This window comes from Astatotilapia calliptera, chromosome 7, assembly GCF_900246225.1.
Source record: "Astatotilapia calliptera chromosome 7, fAstCal1.2, whole genome shotgun sequence".
In the NCBI taxonomy this organism is placed as follows: Eukaryota; Metazoa; Chordata; class Actinopteri; order Cichliformes; family Cichlidae; genus Astatotilapia; species Astatotilapia calliptera.
In genome coordinates, this window is record NC_039308.1 from 53,137,563 (window position 1) to 53,157,190 (window position 19,628).

General features: G+C 46.4%; 1 protein-coding gene across 5 annotated transcripts in view; it reads right to left on the bottom strand.

Moving 5' to 3' along the window:
• LOC113026630 (very long-chain acyl-CoA synthetase-like) overlaps positions 1–19,547 on the bottom strand; it is a 26,407-nt gene extending 6,860 nt beyond the window's left edge. For 2 of the 5 annotated variants that reach the window (XM_026175635.1, XM_026175636.1), the window contains exons 1-8: positions 18,909–19,546; positions 16,470–16,679; positions 16,231–16,386; positions 14,994–15,118; positions 14,703–14,897; positions 14,493–14,583; positions 14,030–14,228; positions 13,858–13,955 (exon numbers count right to left, since the gene is read on the bottom strand). In XM_026175635.1, coding sequence (XP_026031420.1) covers positions 13,858–13,955; positions 14,030–14,228; positions 14,493–14,583; positions 14,703–14,897; positions 14,994–15,118; positions 16,231–16,386; positions 16,470–16,679; positions 18,909–19,368 — 1,534 coding nt within the window. In that variant the 5' untranslated portion in view covers positions 19,369–19,546. Of the gene's footprint in view, positions 1–68; positions 200–12,626; positions 12,835–13,857; positions 13,956–14,029; positions 14,229–14,492; positions 14,584–14,702; positions 14,898–14,993; positions 15,119–16,230; positions 16,387–16,469; positions 16,680–18,908 lie in introns of those variants that run through there. The other 3 variants (XM_026175634.1, XM_026175637.1, XM_026175633.1) reach the window with 3 other exon arrangements.
• Positions 19,548–19,628: the final 81 nt, after the last annotated feature.

The window sequence follows — 19,628 nt, forward strand, 5'->3', positions numbered from 1 at the left end:
ATCATGCAAGCAACAAAGAGGCTTAACCACAAATGCAAAAAAGTGTAAAATAACTGGAGTAAACATACTTGAATCCTCAGAAAGCGTGGCCTGGCGTAGGACGGCAGGAAGTCCTCGACATGTTTAAAAACAACCGTGGAGTCAAACTTCAGTCCATCCATCAAAGTAACAGCAGCCATCCCGGCTCTTCCCTCCTGGCCTGAAGACAAAAGTTAAACAATCACAAAACAGGAGTTAACTGAAGTTCAGTATTGCTAATTAAAAGTGTCAGTACTGAGCAAAAGTCTTGAGCCACCACTCATCTCTTCATATTTTGACTTTGTCAACTGTTCTTATGCAATAGTTTTCCAGGCTTCCTTAAGATCTGTCAAACTCTTTCTTTAGACATTGGCTGCTTTCTCATTCATTTTTAGTCCAGTTCTTATCTCTGACCATTTTAAGAGGAATGTTTTTTTTTGTTTGTTAAGCCATATGACTGTCATGGTCCTCCAGTCCTCCTGTGCTGGCTCCCCATTTCTCTCTCCACTGCCCATCTTCTATCCTTTGTGTGTGTCGCGTGCATTGTGTGTGCGCTCATGCATGAGAGAGAAAAAAAAATACACACTTTTTGATACAGGGACAGGTCATTCCTCTGCATCCTGTCTTTTAGTCCATCATGCCTGTGATGATGAACTCACTTGTTGGTAATCCTGTAATCGGCTGGTCACTACTTAAGGAGAAGGAAGGCCTGATTGTTAAACTGGATGCAGTTTAACAATCTCTTACCTGACAAATTGTAGGGCTGCGTTTGTAAAGCTTTAGCATATTGTGTTCTCCTCTGTGCAGATTTTTGAACATTCATACCATAGCTGGACTGGCCATCAGGCATTTGCTCGGTGGGCCGATGATTTTTTTTTTTTTTGGAACGGTATAAACAATGAAAGGTGGTGGATTGGCCAGATGCTGGCCGGTGTGTAAAAATAACTCAGTTGTTTGGTGGTGGATGTGGCGGAGCTTCCACAGATTCAGTAATATTAACAAGTGGTGGAGGCCAGCAGGTGGATGAGGGACAGGGGAAGCAGGAGGAGGAGAGACCCGAGGCAGCCGATGGTCTGAGTGTCATGTGAACTGAACTTCAGGTAAAAAGTTATGACCTGCAGTCTCTCTGGGTCACATATAAACCAAATTTAGGTGGAGTTTATTTTTGTTATGCTGACTTTTTACAGTCAGTTACAATAACTCGTACTGCGTACTAGCTAGCATGACAGAGTTTCTCTACAGCTGGGTGGGTGCTATGAATTTACTGATGTTGAACTTTATTTTGTTCATAAGGTTAGTTAGTAGAGTTGCCAACCGTCCCGTACAAAAGGAATCGTCCTGCATTCAGAGAAATTATTACGCGTTTCGTGTTGAGCTGAGAGGAGACGCAGTTTGTCTAGGATGGAAAAAGACACAAAGGTGGATTTATTCTGTCGTTACGCTGCACAGCTGCCTCTTCTTCTCTCATTCTCTCCTTCATTCTCTCATGAGTGGGAGACCAAAGATCACATTAACATGTGTGTCTCTGTATTAACAGACATGCCATATTGGCTTAGTTTATTTTTCTTATCATTGTTGTGAGGAGACCATAAATAGCATTTGTATTTTCTGTTGTACAGTCCATCTGCTGTTATGGAGTTCTTCTTATGGATAAAAAGTGTCTTTTTTTGTTTCAAAATAGCTGATAACCATTCGCTGATAGCGGCCAACATCCGCAAACAAATATAATTCTATAAAGTGGTTCTATATATTGTGTAACTGCTAATATAGAGCGTTATTAAATTTATTGCTAATGCAATCATATGGCACACTGACTTCTGAGGAAATTTTAAATGGCACTCGCCCTCAGAAAGGTTGCCTACCCCTGATGTAAAAGATGGATGAAGCCACTGATGTCATCCAGTGCTCTTTGGACTGTTTGTTTTATGGAGATAAATGTTTAATCTCAGTTTGCTGCTCCGTTTGGTTAACCCTCATAATGTCCTCCCGATTTTCATACACCTGTGGTCCTCAGGGACAAAAAATGACCCAAGGACAACACAATTAAAGCTTGCTTTACCTTTTCTTCAGCAGCTTCTCAAGTTGGTTATGGTCCATTACATCACAGCCGACGGCGTTTCCTGGATCGTGTCATCTCCTGTCCGGTTCCCGTGGTGGGCTTAGGTGTCCAAAACCCTGCTCGCTGCTGTTTTTTTTACATCTTGGGAGTCGTGGAATAAACCTTTTTTGCGCCTATTAACCTGGGCTTTACAGACAACTTCTACTCAGGCTCCAGCTCCAACGAGGACTGCTCTAATAAATCCGCAGTCCTTAGCAAATAGAATGTACATTATAAACATTTTTTTTTCTTCCAATGAATTGAATCTCCTTTTTGTTTGGGGAAACCTGCAGTCGGCTGAGACTGAAGAAGTCACTTGGGTAAGTGATGAAACGTTTCTCCCACAAAATGCTACATCCAGATGAACAGAATCAACTTTTGGAGATTTACTTACCTGGATGATTGAGCATGCGTCAAGACATCTTGTCACTGAGTTACCGCTCTCATCAGGTAACATAGTTATTCGTACCATCATGAACCGTTTTTCCAAGGCTGTACCACTTTGTGGCCCTGTCTAAACTGCCCTCAGCTCCTGAAACAGCAGAGTTACTTGGCCAATATGTCGTCCAGCTTGACGGCTTCACATCTGACATTGTCTCCGACTGAGGACCACAATTTACCTCTTGCATCTGGAAAGAATTTTTCACCATCCTTGGGCCACGGGCCAGGTTGCTCTTCAATACATATTTTCTTCCAACCAATCTACCTGGTGCTCCCAGTTGGTGTGGGTGAAGTATTCCCATAATTCCACAAACTCTGCAGCCACTGACCTTTTTCCTTTTAATTTCTAGCTCCGGTGAATTGACACATGGGAGTGTGTCAAAAAGGGGGGTATTCCAGGTTTAACATGAAACAATGGTTTCTATGATCATTTTTATGATATTTTTTTAGGCTGAGTATCACACTGGGACAGCAGGGTAAATGAAAAATGCTTTTTGGTCACATGTTAGAACGTGTGCAAGGAGGGAAAATGTTAGGATTTATTTTTTGATTTCTTTTACTAACATAAGCGGTTATAATCATTTTCATACACACATTGCAAATGTGCTCATGAGAGTCGGCACTCAGTCTTCTGAAGGTCATAAGCTTCGTTCGGCACGACTGTGTAGACTGATATATTGTAGGAAATGACTTAGAGTGCAGAGGGGTGACTGCAAACATGCTTACACACATAGATAATAATTAGACGAATTCTCTAGGCAGAGAGGTGTTTGCCTTTTCTGTCTTTTACAGAGGAAGGAGCAGACACCAGACGAGGTCATGGAGATATGAAGATCCTTCGCACCGAGACTGCCAAGACAGCAATTGGGGTCAAGGGTCATGCCGTTTGGGCTCCTGCTAGTCACCTCGAGAGGATCCCAGGACCACAGCAATAACCGTGAAGGGGTTGGCGGAAATCCAGAAGCACCAGACCAAGGCGGGTCTGGCCAAGAAAGGGGAACATGGCTGTGACCCCTGATCTATGCAACAAACTGAAGGGTAGTCTAACCCCTGACGTTGAAGAAAGAAGAGGAGAAGAGCACAGAGAATCGCCCGTCCCGTAAGATTAGCTGTTTAACTGTAAAGAAGGTCTAAAGCTCCTAAGACAGAGGTTCTAGTCTGAGCACAAAGGTGGAAGCAGAAAACAACCAGAATGGGAGATCTGAGAATTAGCTTTAGTAATAGTCTGTGATTTTTATGTTATGACAATTGCCCAAACACAACAGTCATCCCATATATGGTCCACCCGTTAAAGGGGGACAGAGGAACAAAGAGGGAAAAGAAGCGGGACAACCAAGACAACTGACACCTAGTGGGTAAAAAAAAGGGGGGGGGGGGGGTAATGTCTGGAGAGATGTACTGCACTTTCATTCTTAAGAATACGACCCCAGATGGTTCTGTAACTAGAGCCCTGGGAAGATTCAGAACATCATTTAAGAAAATTAACGAATAGATAATGATAATGATAATCCGTTGGAGGAGTGGATGACGTCTGTCCTTGGGCAATGGAAGGGGTGTATTATGTCCATTAGGGTTTCCTTATCTGTTTTTACATCTGATCAGATCGAAGGAGGGACTGTTGGGATTAAATAATTTGCAGTGCCTCAATAATGCTATGTGTTTTTATTAATAAGTGTTATAAAGTTATATAGTGTAGTATTAAGTGGACACAGCCCTGTAAATAAAGGCATGAGAACAGGTGTCCTAGGGGAGTAGAAAACTGCAGACTCTCGCTCATGCTTGCCTGGGAAAAATACAGATAAGAGGGGACCATCTCTAATGGAAAGTTACTGAGACACTGTTGTTTAGACTAGAATGAGGGAGCTTCTGTAATAAAACTGTCAGGGGCACGCCACCATTTTGAGATCCGTGGCAGCGTGTCATGCAGGACGCATCTCCTACTGAGCAGTGTTTTGTCTTCCATCGGATGCCTCTGAGGAATCAAAAGAACTTGGTGAAGTGTTGATATTTACACTTTCTACCTTCAAGGCATCACTTAGCTACCGAAAGTGCAGACTCAGGGAGTCAAAAAGTGCACTCAAAACAGCTTTACTGCTGAACACAAAATAATTAAACTGAAAACCCAAAATAACTTGACAAGCAAGGCAGGCAAGCAAAACGCAGCATGAGATGAAGGAGATTGTGACACAGACCAAGGAACATACAGGGCTTAAATACACAGAGGGAGCAATCAGGGAATGGGAGACAGGAGGGAAACACAGCTGGAATAAATCGGAGCCAACGAGACAAGGGAAGCAAAACCAGAAACAATAACATGGACACAGACTGTCAAAGTAAAACAGTAAGTGACGGGAACACACAGGCATGGGACCAGGGCAGGCACAGAGACACAGACTAGACACAAAACAGAGGGAGTATGGAAACCAAAACCAAAAACACTTGCAGGCAAAAACCATAATGGCTTTTTGGCTCTCAGCGAAGGCGGTCGCACTTTTCTCCTCTCCTTTCCCTTATCTTCCCTGCTTAGCTCCTCATGTCCTTGTCTTGTTTTGTTTTTTTTGTTTTTTACTACTTTTCCCTGGAACATCCTCTCACAGTCTGTTCTCTAAAACCTAAAAGAGGAATTATGGATTGGATCAACTGGTCCCTAAATGCAATTGACACCCCTTTCAACGAGAAGTTTGGGCTTGGGTGATCCTGAGTGCTGAAGATATCTACCTATTCAGAACCATGGTAACAGGGTTCTGGCTGATTGGAGCTGGCTTGGCCCTGACTTATCGAAGAATTAAGAAAGCGGAACCGGCTGTTCAAACTCCCCACAAGGCTGCCCGCTGGGATTGAAACGATGGGAGAGGCGTGAGTTTCTCAAAATGGGCTCATTGAGTCAGCACGGATAAGATCTTGGAGAGGCTATGGCTGCTGTGAATACTCAGAATAAGATCTGACTGCAGACTGGATACATCTCGGAAGGGCTAGCCCGGAATAACATCTCTGGGCGCAAATTGGATGACATCTCGGGGAGGCACACTGCCGTGAGTTCTCAGAAATCGGCTCCTTGAGCACAAGAAATGACAACATCACAGGACGCAAGTATGGCGAAGCTCGCGGCTCTCCAACGGGAGATTGAGAGACCAGTGTTGGACTGTAGAACTGCTTTGAAAGTCATATGAGCTGTTAGCACTAAAGTAACAATCACCATCACTTATGCGGATACCCTATTGGCGCCAACTGCAAGGCTGGAGCTGAACAACAACACCCTGATAACGACTGTGTTTAGTCTGTTCCTTCCCATTCCATGCAAGGCCACCTGGGTTGGCTGGTAGACTGTTTACTTAGCCTGGCAGGGCGAAGGACACTATCTCAGCTGAACTATGGACACGCACACTAATAAGCACACACTCATCCCCCTCCCTTTCCAAACGCCTTCGATGCTTGTTTCCTGCGGGGGAACACAGCGGGTCTGTGTGCCGCGCTGGAATGGTAGCGCTTACTCCTCACCCCCTACCCGACCCTGTGGCTTGTCATGTCCTTCACAATGTTGTGCTGTGGACATTTATGTGCAGAGGAGTTTTTTTGCTTCCTGTTCTCATGCTGTCCTGCCATGGAAGCACAGCATGAGTAGAGGTCTCTTTTTTTCCTCTTGTACTTTCCCATTGTAGTGTACATTTCAGTGTCTTTCTGTAATGCTATCGATCTCCGACTTGTATCCCCATGTAATGTCTGTGTTGTGTGTGTAAGGTCGGGGGGGGGGGGGGGGGTGTCCCATTTCACTGCAGGGAAACCTGCAAGTGGCGAATAAAGCTTTGATTGATTGATAAAAAGTACAAAAGTCAAAACACTGGGTCGATGACGACACTGTGTACAAAAGGCCCCGTAGTTATGGTTTTATTCTGTTCAGTTGTTAGTTCACCTGTAGTTTTTAGAGTGGCCAGTAGAGGTCACCCCACCGCTTTGTATGAGAGAGACTATTTTCAGGGAGAAACGTGGGCAAAGCACCTGAGCTTTTCTGCTCCAGATTACCGGCAGAGAATTGGTTATTCAGTGAGAAGTGTGCGTTAATGAGCAACGTAAGTTGGTGATGTGTGAGGATGTGATAATAAGATGTGTTTGGGACTGTAACCAAGGTTAGGGGGGAAATGACTATGTTTCTGTCTGTGCCGCTAGCGGGTGCTAAGCTAAGCTAACTCTCCTGCCGTGTGGTTGGGTAGAACTGTGTACCTGGTTAGCTCTCTCAGTGGGTCTATGCGTGAGTCGTGGGTAATATATGGCCTATGATATTATAGAAGATGTTAGTTTATTTCCCGCCTGTGTTTATGTTAATGTACTCTGGAGATATTGTTGTGAACACTTTAGTAATGTAGTATTGTATTTTCTTTCTGTTCCTTTCAGAGACCACACACACACACACACACACACACACACACACACACACACACACACACACACACCCATGCCCACGCACCTAAACCTGTATGCAATACCTGCTCCTCTGACAATCCCTGTTACCTTCAACTGTGTGAAGTCAATACAAGAGTCTGCACTATCCTCGGTGTCTTCATTGTCTCCCTTCTGAACATTCATCCGGGCCTTGAGCAGTGTTCTGGCCGACACTCCGGGGAGTGGTAGCTGCAAACCTGAACTAGCACCTTACAGTCCTCCCAATACAAGCTATCTACCCAACATTAATGGTCCTTCGAGCCGGATGTAAGCTGCTTCTACCCTAACAAGATGGATGATATTCAGAACTTCTCAGCTCTTGGTGCGCACCCACGGCGTAATGTACGTCGTCCCCTCCGCTATGAAGCTTATGAGACTGACTTCCCCGGGCTTGGTGCAGGTTACCAGGAGGAAAGTGAGACAGGAGGCGACACCCGTTCTTCCCACCATCCTCCATCTGACCCCTCTGATGACCGCTCACACGGCCATGTCACACCATTGAGAGCAGAGTTAGAAGATATACAACGTGAAAGGTTCCTGTTCCAGCAGTCGCATGACCAGATGAGAGCCGGGCTGGCTAATTTCCAGGCCCTTCATGCTAGTTTGCTGCAGTTGCTGGACCGTGCAGAGAGTCTGCAGCTCAGTCCACCGCCCAGAGCCCCTGCTGTTCATCTCCAGCCACCCCCTGCTGAAGAAGAAGAGGACTGGTCTCCACCACCTCCTCCTGTTGTGTTCAAGGAGGAGTCTGTCTCCAGCCAGGGTCCAGTTGCGGACCGCATCGATACGATGATGAAAGAGCTCCAGGATCTGAAGAGGGAGTCTATGGCTGCACAGGAGAGTCAGATCATCCCCCCACTTGAATCTAGGCCAGGGTTCACTTCTCCTGAGCCAAGGACCACCTACCCTCCAGCGCCGCCTCTGAGAGCACACCCCCTCCATTGCAACCACTGCCAGCTCCACCTCCGTCCTCATCTACTCCTTTCTTGACCTACAGGGGGCCTCGTCCAAGCATTCCCAAGCTCACACGCCGTGATCCTGGGGAATTTGCTCGTCTAAAGATGGCGCTAGAGAACTTATTGCCCCCGGAGAGTTCAGAGCTCTTCAGGTACCAAGTCTTGTTAGATCACCTACACCTGGAGGAAGCAAAGTTGATAGCGGACGCTTACCTCCATTCTGCCACGCCCTTCAGTGACACTATGAACGCTCTTAACGACAGGCTTGGGCAGCCCCACCAGCTTGTCCTGAGAAGAATTGCTGCTGTCATGGACGCACCTGACATCCGCCGAGGGGATGCAGCCGCATTCGAGCGATTCTCTGTCCACATCCAGTCGCTCGTGGGCATGCTGAAGACTTTAGGCCCTGATGGAGAGGTCGAACTCCAGTGTGGCTCCCATGTGGCTCGACTCCTTAGTAAGCTTCCTTCAGAGCAAAGAGCTGATTTCCGTTGGTGCATGTACAACCATTCTGGTCAGGCTTACACCCTGGACGACCTGGCTACCTGGTTAAATTACGAATCCTGGTGTCAGGACTATGACGGCTTGCCCACTCCAGCGATCACCAGAGAGAAGCCTGATGTCAGACCAAGCAGACGCTCTGTTGCGGTTCTTCACAGTGCAGAGAGCTCACCCAGGTCACTAGGTACCACTCCAAACAAAGCTAGGCAGCAACCCTACTGTGCCTTTTGCGATAACCATGCCCATCACCTGAGTCATTGTCAGGAGGTCATCAAGCTGAGTCGCGAACAGCTCACAGACTGGATAAAGTCTAACAAGAGGTGCTGGCGTTGCACTCGCTCCCATCAGGCAGCACAGTGTACCCTCAAGAAACCCTGCAGGTTGTGTCAGGGTCGTCATCTGCAGGTCCTTCACGACGTGAATTCTAAGTCCTTAAAGACACATGGCCCAGTGTCTGCTCCCCCACGAGAAGGTGAGAATCCTACGGGCGTCCTGTACCTCGATTGTCCTACAGAGAGCGGCCAAGTCCTGTTAAAGGTTGTCCCAGTCATCCTTCACCATAATGGCAAGACTTTGAGCACTCACGCAGTTTTGGATGATGGGTCAGAGAGGACTATGCTGCTACCCACCGCTACCCAGAAGCTTGACCTTCAAGGCATCCCAGAGACACTTCCATTGCGCACTATCAGGCAAGATGTGCAAACTCTGCATGGATCATGTGTCTCATTCGAGATCTCCCCTGGTGGCAAACCCAAGCTGAAGTACAAAGTCCGCAACGCCTTCACTGCCACCCGTATCGACCTAGCCGAGCACAGCTACCCGGTGGAGTCCTTGCAGCAGAAGTACAGACACCTCTGAGGCCTGCCTCTCCAGTCCTTCAAGAAGGTCAAACCTCTCCTTCTTATTGGCAGTGACCACCCACAGCTCATCACTCCAACTGAAGCTGTTCGTCTTGGTCCACCGGGTGGTCCCGCTGCTATGCGCACCAGGTTAGGGTGGACACTACAGGGTCCCTCCAGCCTTATAGGTTCCTCTTCACTGCCACAACAGTGCTTCTTCACGACCGCCATTCCTCCCAGGTGAGTGAGCTACTCAAACATGTAGAGAAGTTATGGCAGGTAGATGTTGTCCCAGTGCCAGAAGGCAAGATGGTTACCCGTTCAAGAGAAGATAACTATGCAGTTAGCCTGCTAGAGCAGAAGACAGTTCGTGTAGATGTCGAGGGCATCCAACGCTATGCCACCCCCCTCCTTCGCCGCGAGAACATGCCACACCTTAAAGCTAGCCCTAACGCTGTCATTCCCAGTTTGAGAAGTGTGGAGAGAAGGCTCCAGAAAGATCCAGAGCGAGCTAAGATTTACCAGGTGGAGATAGAGAGGTTGGTCCAGGCCGGTTCGGTGGTTAAGGTGTCCCCCTCTGAGGTTGCTCATGCAGATGAGTCATGGTACATCCCTCACCACGTTGTTAGCCACAACGGCAAAGATCGCCTTGTGTTTAACTGTTCGTTCCAAGGCCAAGCCCTCAACAAACATCTTCTACCTGGGCCTACCTTGAGCGCATCGCTCCTTGGTGTCCTCCTTCGCTTTCAAGAGCATGCCGTAGCCATTAGTGGTGACATTAAAGGTATGTTCCACCAGATTTGCCTTCTTCCCGAGGATCGTTCCCTCCTGCGGTTTGTGTGGCGGGATCTGCACCCCGAGGAACCGGTGGCCGTTTATGAATGGCAGGTCCTCCCCTTCGGTACAACCTGCAGCCCATGCTGTGCAACCTTCGCTCTGCAGCGCCACGCCAGGGACCACACGGAAGGAGATGATCCGCTACGTCACTCTGTGGGACAGTGCTTCTATGTTGATAACCTTCTCCAGAGTGTGCCAACCCCTGAAGAAGCCCGGGACCTAGTGGACAGGCTAAGAGCCCCCCTGTCTTCTGCTGGATTTGTCCTTCGCCAGTGGGCCAGTAATGAACCCAGCCCCATTGGCCACCTACCTGAAGACCTCAGATCCACAAGTGCAGAACTTTGGCTCACTCAAGACAAATCAGACACCTCTGAGCCAACTCTGGGCCTTAGCTGGCACTTCCCCACGGACACCTTGGGTTACAGACACCGCAAAATCAGTTATGCCGCCCCCACTATGCGGAATATTTATAAGGTTCTCGCAAGCCAATACGACCCACTTGGCCTTATCCTACCGTACACCACCCGAGCCAAGATGCTGGTGAGGCGCCTTTGGGATCAACAGAGGGGATGGGATGACCCACAGCTTCCGCCAGAACTACTCCAGCAGTGAAAAACCTGGGAAGAGGAATTGCTGTTCCTTGCACAAGTCCTGCTTCCTCGCCCATATCTCCCAAAGAAGATCACGGAGTCAGTTAGTGAGAGAGAGATTCACATATTCTGTGATGCGTCAGAGCAGGCTTATGGCGCAGTGGCCTACATGAGAACAGTGACAGGTGATGGCAGTTCACATCTGGCCTTCCCGATGGCTCGCTCCTGTGTTGCCCCTAAACGCATTCTCTCCATGCCTAGACTCGAGCTGTGTGGTGCCCTCTCCGGAGCTCATCTCTCCCGTCTCCTTAGAAATGAGCTCACTCTGGACATAAAGAGAATAGTACTGTAGTTTGACTCCACAACTGTACTCACCTGGTTGAGGTCCCAGTCATGCCACTTCAAGGTCTTCGTCGGCACCCGCGTGGCTGAGATCCAGGAAGTAACTCACTCGCACACCTGGCGCTATGTGGATTCAGCCCAGAACCCCGCAGATGATATAACCCGTGGGAAGTCCCTTCCCGAGCTGACCAGACCCAATAGATGGAGTCAAGGGCCTCCTTTCCTGCTCCTAGGTCCAGAACAGTGGCCTCCAGAGCCAAGCGGCACCCTGGCTGAGCCTTCAGGCCCATCTGAGCTCCGTAAAGAGACCTTTTGTGGATTTTCTACCACCTTTGACCCCGCCACCTTGAACTTCAGCAAATATGACACCTGGACACAGCTGCTGGAAGCTGCTATTACGCAGGTGCATGGGGCGGCCAAAGGCGGTGGAACTTCATCGGCTTATGACTATGTTCGAGCAGAGATGCACGTCCTGAGAGAAGCTCAACAGGAGAGCTTCCCTGAGGAGTATCGACTCTTTAAGCAGGGGAAATCTATCAGTCGCAGCAGTCGTCTCCTTGCACTATCCCCTGAGTTCGACCACGAGAATGAGGTCATCCGTGTAGGTGGACGTCTTCGCCACTCTGAAGATCTCGCCTTTACCAGCTCCCATCCTTTAGTTTTGGATCCGACACATCCAGTCATCTGCCTGTTCATCCAGGACGTCGACAGTCACCTGCGCCATCCAGGGCCAGAGAGGGTCTTCGCGGAGATTCGGCGCACTCATTGGATCCTGAGAGGCCGGGAAGCAGTTAGGCATTTTCAAAGGACCTGTCTTGAGTGCCGCAGATGGAGAGCCCGACCAACTGTTCCCAAGATGGCGGACCTGCCAGTTGCGCGCCTCCGCCTTTACAAACCTGCCTTTTATTCGACAGGCGTGGACTGTTTTGGACCCTTTGAGGTCAAAATCGGGCGCCGTGTGGAGAAGAGGTGGGGCATCATCTTTAAGTGCCTAACTATCAGAGCGGTCCACTTTGATGTTCTAACCTCCATCGATACAGATGCCTTCCTAATGGCACTTCGACGTTTCATTGCCAGGAGAGGAACTCCAGCTGAGCTGTACTCAGACCAAGGGACCAACTTCCGTGGGGGAGAAAGGGAACTCCAAGCAGCTTTTGCAGCCATGACCTCTGACCTGCAGAAGCTCCTGGCTCCCCATAAGATCGTCTTCCACTTCAATCCACCAGCGGCTCCTCATTTCGGGGGAGTGTGGGAGCGGGAGATTAGGTCTGTCAAGACGGCACTCTACACTACAGTAGGATCCCAACCCCTTCAAGAAGAGGTCCTCCGCACGGTCCTTGTGGAGGTGGAGGGCATCTTGAACTCCAAACCACTAGGTTATGTCCCGTCTGACATCAGTGATCCTGATCCAGTGACCCCCAACTGCTTTCTGATGGGGCGGCCTGACGGAGCACTTCCTCAAGTGGCTTACCCCAGAGAAGAGCTCCTGAGTTGCCGGAGGTGGAAGCACTCCCAGGTGCTGGCTGACCACTTCTGGTCTCGATTCGTCCGGCTGTACCTTCCAAGCCTGCAGCTTCGGCAGAAATGGCGGTCATCCCCCGCAGATGTCACAGAAGGTTCGGTGGTGATGATCGTAGATCCTCAGCTGCCTCGCGCTTCCTGGCTCGTGGGCCGCATCTCCAAAGTCCACCCCAGTCCCGACGGGCACATCAGGTCTGCTGACATCAAGGTGAAGGACCGGACCTTCACCCGACCTGTGGCGAGGCTGGTGGTACTGCCTGCCCTCCCGGACGAAGACAAAGGACAATCACCGTGACTTTGTTTGTAAAATTGCCTTTTGTTGTGAGCAAATGTACTTCATACATTTGGAGGCGGCTGTACAAAAGGCCCCGTAGTTATGGTTTTATTCTGTTCAGTTGTTAGTTCACCTGTTTTTAGAGTGGCCAGTAGAGGTCACCCCACCGCTTTGTATGAGAGAGACTATTTTCAGGGAGAAACGTGGGCAAAGCACCTGAGCTTTTCTGCTCCAGATTACCGGCAGAGAATTGGTTATTCAGTGAGAAGTGTGCGTTAATGAGCAACGTAAGTTGGTGATGTGTGAGGATGTGATAATAAGATGTGTTTGGGACTGTAACCAAGGTTAGGGGGGAAATGACTATGTTTCTGTCTGTGCCGCTAGCGGGTGCTAAGCTAAGCTAACTCTCCTGCCGTGTGGTTGGGTAGAACTGTGTACCTGGTTAGCTCTCTCAGTGGGTCTATGCGTGAGTCGTGGGTAATATATGGCCTATGGTATTATAGAAGATGTTAGTTTATTTCCCGCCTGTGTTTATGTTAATGTACTCTGGAGATATTGTTGTGAACACTTTAGTAATGTAGTATTGTATTTTCTTTCTGTTCCTTTCAGAGACCACACACACACACACACACACACACACACACACACACACACACACACACACACACACACACACACACACACACACACAGATTTATTGCCAAGTAATATTTACCAGTATATCCCTGTATTCAGCACCAGCTGCCCGAGTAGTGTGCGAGGTGCATTCCACCATGGCACAAACTCTTTGACTGTATATCCTTTACCCCATGTGTTTACTGCTCTAAATAAGCTATATTGAAATAGAGGTACAATCTTCTGGAGAGAAAAAATAATAATAAAATAATAAAATCTTGATCTTGATTAAAAAAAAAATGCTTGATTGTGGAACAATTTGATTAATGATTGACTAAACAAACTAAGTGTGGTGTACATTTTGTTCTTGATTTTGGAGCATAATATGTACCTGGCACTTTGACTCCGTAAACATTGGCTTCTTTAACACAGTCAGTCAGCACAAGGATGTCGGCCACCTCAGCTGTAGCTACGTTCTCCCCTTTCCATCTGTTGACATTTTTTGTTTTCAGTGCTCTGTGTGAGCTCACGTTTTTAAGCATTATTTCAAAACATGCGCTCACCTGAATGTGTCGCCAACACGATCGTGGAAGTACATGAAATTATCCTCATCGATGCGCAGCAGGTCGCCAGTGTTGAAGTACAGATCACCTTTCTTGAAGACGTTGTGCAGCTTCTTTTTCTCAGTTTGATTCAAGTCTGTCACATAACCAGTGAATGGAGCTTTGGCTGTTATTTCAGTCACCAGAAGTCCAGGTTCACCTAATCAAAGTACAGGAGAAATCATATTTGGGGTTGTTATATTTTAAATGCAAGATGCATGAGACATGCTGTAAAGACATTGCATTTGAGTCTTTTAAACGTTAATTTTGTGCGTGGTGAGGTACACTGTGGCTGAGAAAATGAACTGGGTAGATTTAGGATTTAGGCATATAAAATGTTTATAGCATTTGAAAAGATGCATGGGTGAGAACTTGAGAAGAAAAAAAAATCTTTGTTGTTATAACCATGCTGGAAGTAAAACACCTTTCTCAACCTCCATGCAGAAACCAGAAGAATCCCTCAAAGGCTCTCCTTTGTCTGCATCATATTTGATCACAGCATATGGAAAAAACATCTGCAAATTTAAAAAAAAAAAAAAAAAAAAGAAAGAAAGAAAGAAAAGAAAAAGCTAAAACACTGCTTCATGAGTGACAGGTTTTACTTCTTAATGTGAGCTGAAACATGGACTTTTACCTTGTGCAGGAAGGTGTGTCGCCCAAGAGCTCCCATCTTGCTGCTATAATTCAACAGAGCAAAGTTTCCCTCAGTTGCTCCGTAAAATTCTCTGATTTGAATTTCCCCAAATCGTCTCACAAAGTCCCACCAAACATCTGCTCTGATCCCGTTGCCTACTGCAAGTCTGACTTTGTGGTTTTTATCACTGAGTTTCTGTTTGAAGAGAAAAGAAGAGCATGCGTTTGTTAGTTTTTTAAAGCTTTCTGTGTGAGACAGTAGTATTAATGTTGATGCTGTGTTGGCACAAACCTGTGGAGTGTTGCAGAGATAACGCATAATTTCACCTATGTACTGTATGACGGTGACATTATATTTTCTGCAGTCGTCCCAGAACTGGGAAGCAGAAAACTTACTCCTCAGAACAACAGGAATACCTGCACACAACAATAGATGACAACAGCACACTTTAAAGAGTAGCAGTGGAAGTAGTCAAAATTTTTACTTTATCACCAACGTCGACCTCACACTGGACCGGTTCACAGCTGAGTGACTAACAGCAGAAATGGGTGGGGGGTCCAATCCGGGTCAGAGAATTGTTGCCCCAAGTCGAGAAGTATCTTGGGGTCTTGTTCATGAGTGAAGGGAAAGGGGAGTGGGAGTCCTGTGGTGTGGGGTGTGGCTCAGCAGCAGGGGAGGGTTGACACAGTGGGTTCAGGGAGCAGTGGTAGGGAAGTCTGTTTGGAACAGCTGACAGACAGAGATGGGTGTGCGGCAGAAGAGAAGTTGACAGCCAGGAGCTGTTGCCATATACCAGAGTTCGGCAGGCAACAGCACAAGCGTGTGTGAAATCATCAATTAAGAGTTATCCTTAATTTGAAACATTGCATCCCATGTGTGTGTTGTGAAACCAGAACATGTTACAAGAAAACCGATGATTGAGGTCACAGCTGCAGTGATGCAGATTGTCATCCAGCATGTCTCTGACTCTGGTTACCTGGTCGACCTCCAAGAGCTGTCATTTCTGGTTTTTGGACTTGTTTTGCTTGTTTATTTTGATCTCAATCAAATAGTGTGTGTTTTGGATGTGGTGGAACAAATCTGCACCAACTGTGTGATGCATTCACGTCAATATCGACCAATATCTCGGAAGAATGTTTCTAGTACCTTGTTGAATCCATGCCACAGAGAATATTGCCAGACAAAGGCATTTAACACCGTACCACAAAGATCTGCTTTATATAGTAACAAGTGTCCGTTTTTGGGGTTTTTTGTTTTTGTTTTTTTAAACAGACCCAAAGAAATTCAATATTTAGTGATGTTTAAGTCAACTGTTCTCTTAGAAATCTGTTTTTAAAAAGTGGCTATTTTCTAAATGACTTAATGAGTTGTGGATTGATTGTTGGGCACAACGCAGGGAGAACGTGGAATTGCATCTGGAGATTTTGATCTCAGCTGGGTGAGAAAAAACCCAAACTCACTGGGTTTGTTGATAAGAAAACTAAAGATTTACACAGTTAACAATAGTATATATCCAAAGAGTTCATACCTCTTTCAACAGCTCCAGTGAAGACAAGGAGGCCAGTACTGTGATAAAGCGGGAGGGTATCATAAATCACATCTTTGGAGTTCACTCCTGTTGTAGCCAGAAGTAAAGAAAAGTTCCACACTTTGCTGTAAGTGACCACAGCTGCCTTAGGGAGACCTGTTAAAGACACGCCAGATGCTCAGAGGGTGAATGTGCCATTTCTTTCACTGATGCATCGTGAATCTCAGTAAGTAGTTTACCTGTTGTCCCTGACGTGTATATGTAGGCTGCTGGACTCTGCATGGTTAAATGGGACCTTAACTCCTTGGATATAGGCTCAGAGGAAGCCTGATTCATTTTATCAATGAAGCTTTCCACACCTGCAGTTTCACACCTGTCAGCTAAGATGAAAACAGTGATCTGCTGTTCATGCAGATGGGGCAGCACCTCCTTCACTGCATCCAACAACTCTAGAGTAGAAAAGAAAGAAAGAAAACACAACAAACCTTACAAAAGATGTTCCTGTATTTTAACAAAGCTCAGCTCAATCTTCCTCTGCAGCTTTATTGCTCATGAGTGATGATGAAAGATGTGCTTGAATCCTTTAGATAAAGGGAGACAAACAAACAAATACTGGAGCACAAATAAAACCTGTGTATTTGAAATATTAGGTAAAAGGTCTGTGAAGGTTCTCAGTCATCCAGGTCATCGTAGTCAAAGGAGCTTGCAAAGAAAAGCGTCTGGACTTCTATAAGTTGCTTGAAGACGTTTCACCTCTCATCCGAGAAGCTTCTTCAGTTCTAAGGTCAAATGGTGGAGAGTCCCAGATATAAACCTAGTGGGAGTTAGCCCCCCCAGGTTTCACAATGAGCTCACCCAAAACTCTGGCTGATTGGGACCCACGCCCAGTTTCACACCTTGGCTCAGGCGATTAGAGGATCATCGGGGGGTCCTTTTGTCCCTCTGTGGGGGGTTACTCCCACTAGGTTTATATCTGGGACTCTCCACCATTTGACCTTAGAACTGAAGAAGCTTCTCGGATGAGAGGTGAAACGTCTTCAAGCAACTTATAGAAGTCCAGACGCTTTTCTTTGCAAGCTCCTTTGACTAGGTAAAAGGCCTTTGCAACAAGACCACTTAAAAAAAAAAAAAAAAAAAAAAAAAGCTAAGCATACAATCTACATGGATGTACATCACCCCCCCCACCCCACCCCTTCCACACAAACAAGATGCACGAGCACCTAATGAAGGTAGGTTAGGGCCGGGTTGTGTGTAGAGATTTGATTGGGCAGTGACAGTAAGGAAAAATGTACGAATGGGTTTTTGTCATGGCTTGTACAGCTGGTGGACAGCAGCCCCTCAGTTGACCCACCGGGAATATGCCCAGTGTGCCAGATTACCAGTCCAGCCCTGGTCTCCCATATTGATGTGAAGGAATTTTGGCTGCCTCTGCTTTACAGGGTTTCTTCCGGTCTTTGCCTGCATTCATTGATGCGCAGCTCTCTCAAAGCCCCACCACTGCTTTTCAGTTGGGTTGGGGTCTGGACTTTGACTGGGCCATTGCAACAGTGTGATTTTTCTTCCCCTTTTTCAGCCAGTCTGTTGTAGATGGTTAACCTTTTTGGCCAAGCTATAGCTGTTTGACAGTTTTTGCCAATTTTACTTTTGTTTTTCCTTTTAACTCCTGGTAGATTCAATTATTGTGTTAACACATCTGAATGCTCCAGACAAGCAAACAGAGCTTCTGGTTTTACAGGTGCGCTCACACTTGTTGCCCACTCTATACAGTCAAAGGACTGTATAGATTGGAAATTATTTTTCACAGGACGATATGTCCCATTTAAGATATCCAATTTAATTTAAATCAAACAATCTCCCAATGAAACCCTAAAGCCACATATAATATATAAACTACAGTTCTATTAATACTGTTAATTTTTTGCATCCTCTTCAGCCATTTAGTTACTGATTGATTTATGCTGGGGAATCTTTTTTTATTTTTATTTTTTAATTCTTTGTTTCCCACTGTGACAGTTTAAGTCAGTAAATCTTTAGAGAGGCATGTTCCATTCTTGGAACTGCCTTGATGTTTTGTCACTAACAATATATGTGCTAAATGAAGGGGCAGTTTAAATAACTAAAAGTTAAGATGGACCACAAGTGCAACACATTATTTTTGTCTGCTTTGTGAAGAAGAAGATGAAGACAGCCATATGCAGTCATAAAAAGGTGTACTGCATGGTGGAGAAAGTGGTTTTCCTTCTGTTGAGTATACATGTACTCATTTCCAAATATTAAAAATTTAACTAAAGCAACAATAGGCAGTGAGAAAATGTTTAAGAAGCTTCTTATACGGTATGAAAAGTCATCCTTGTTACTGGAAAGTGACAACCATTCTTTGCATTTAATGTAAGATACTGACCCGGAAGTGAAGTAGAAGCACAATTTTAGATATGTGAATAAAGACTGATACTTTATTGTGGTGGAGTAAAAATGGAAATTCTTATATCAAACTCCATCAATAGATTACTCCATTGCAGGCAAACAGTGCATAGCCTACATTGGCATGCCATGGGAAAAACACCAAAGTACAGTTTGTTCTCTAATTATTTATGTATTTATTTGTTATTGAATGTTGAGTAAATGAGCTCTCTACTGTCTCCATTGCTTGGAAAAGCAGACAGAAATGCAGGTACTACCTTCAGATGCTACCAGAGTTGTGGCTCCACTGCAGTTGAGGCAGTGTAGCAGAGACTTGGATCTGATGTTGGAGTTGAGCAAAGCTCCGGGACATCCAATCTTCAGCAAACCCAACCAGAGCCACAGGAACATCGGCTGGTTCCCCAGGAACAGCGCCACCGCGTCTCCTTCCTTTACGCATCCAGCCTGCAGAAACGCTCTCGCAGCTCTGTTGCTCAGGACATCTGCTTCCCGGTACGTGAACATTTCATCTTTAAAATAAATTAAAGTCTTTTGCGGCTGCGTCTTCACCAAGTCTAAAAAGCGGTCCAGGATTGAGTAATTAGTCTGCATGCACTTTAATACAAAGCGCCTTCTTTTTATTTTCGCAAGCACGTACTGGACATCCTGGAAGAGATAAGGATGGCGGAGTAAAACGCCACATACAATCAAGGCTGCACACACCGTCCAGACCAACATGTTTGTCTCACAGCTGTCCTGCTGAAGACAGAGCGGAGGTATAAAAAGGTGCAAGGAGCAGGACCACAACTTACATGTAACTACTGAACAACCAGGTGATCTACATCAAAACAGATGAGCAAGAGGGGCAGCATCCCCTCTTGCTCAATGATTGTGTAAGCCTTGTGTAAATGATTAGAAAGGACAGGAGCTGTTAACCCTCCTGTTATGTTGCGGTACAAATTGACCCAGGACCATAGTTGGTGTTCCTGGAAACCAAC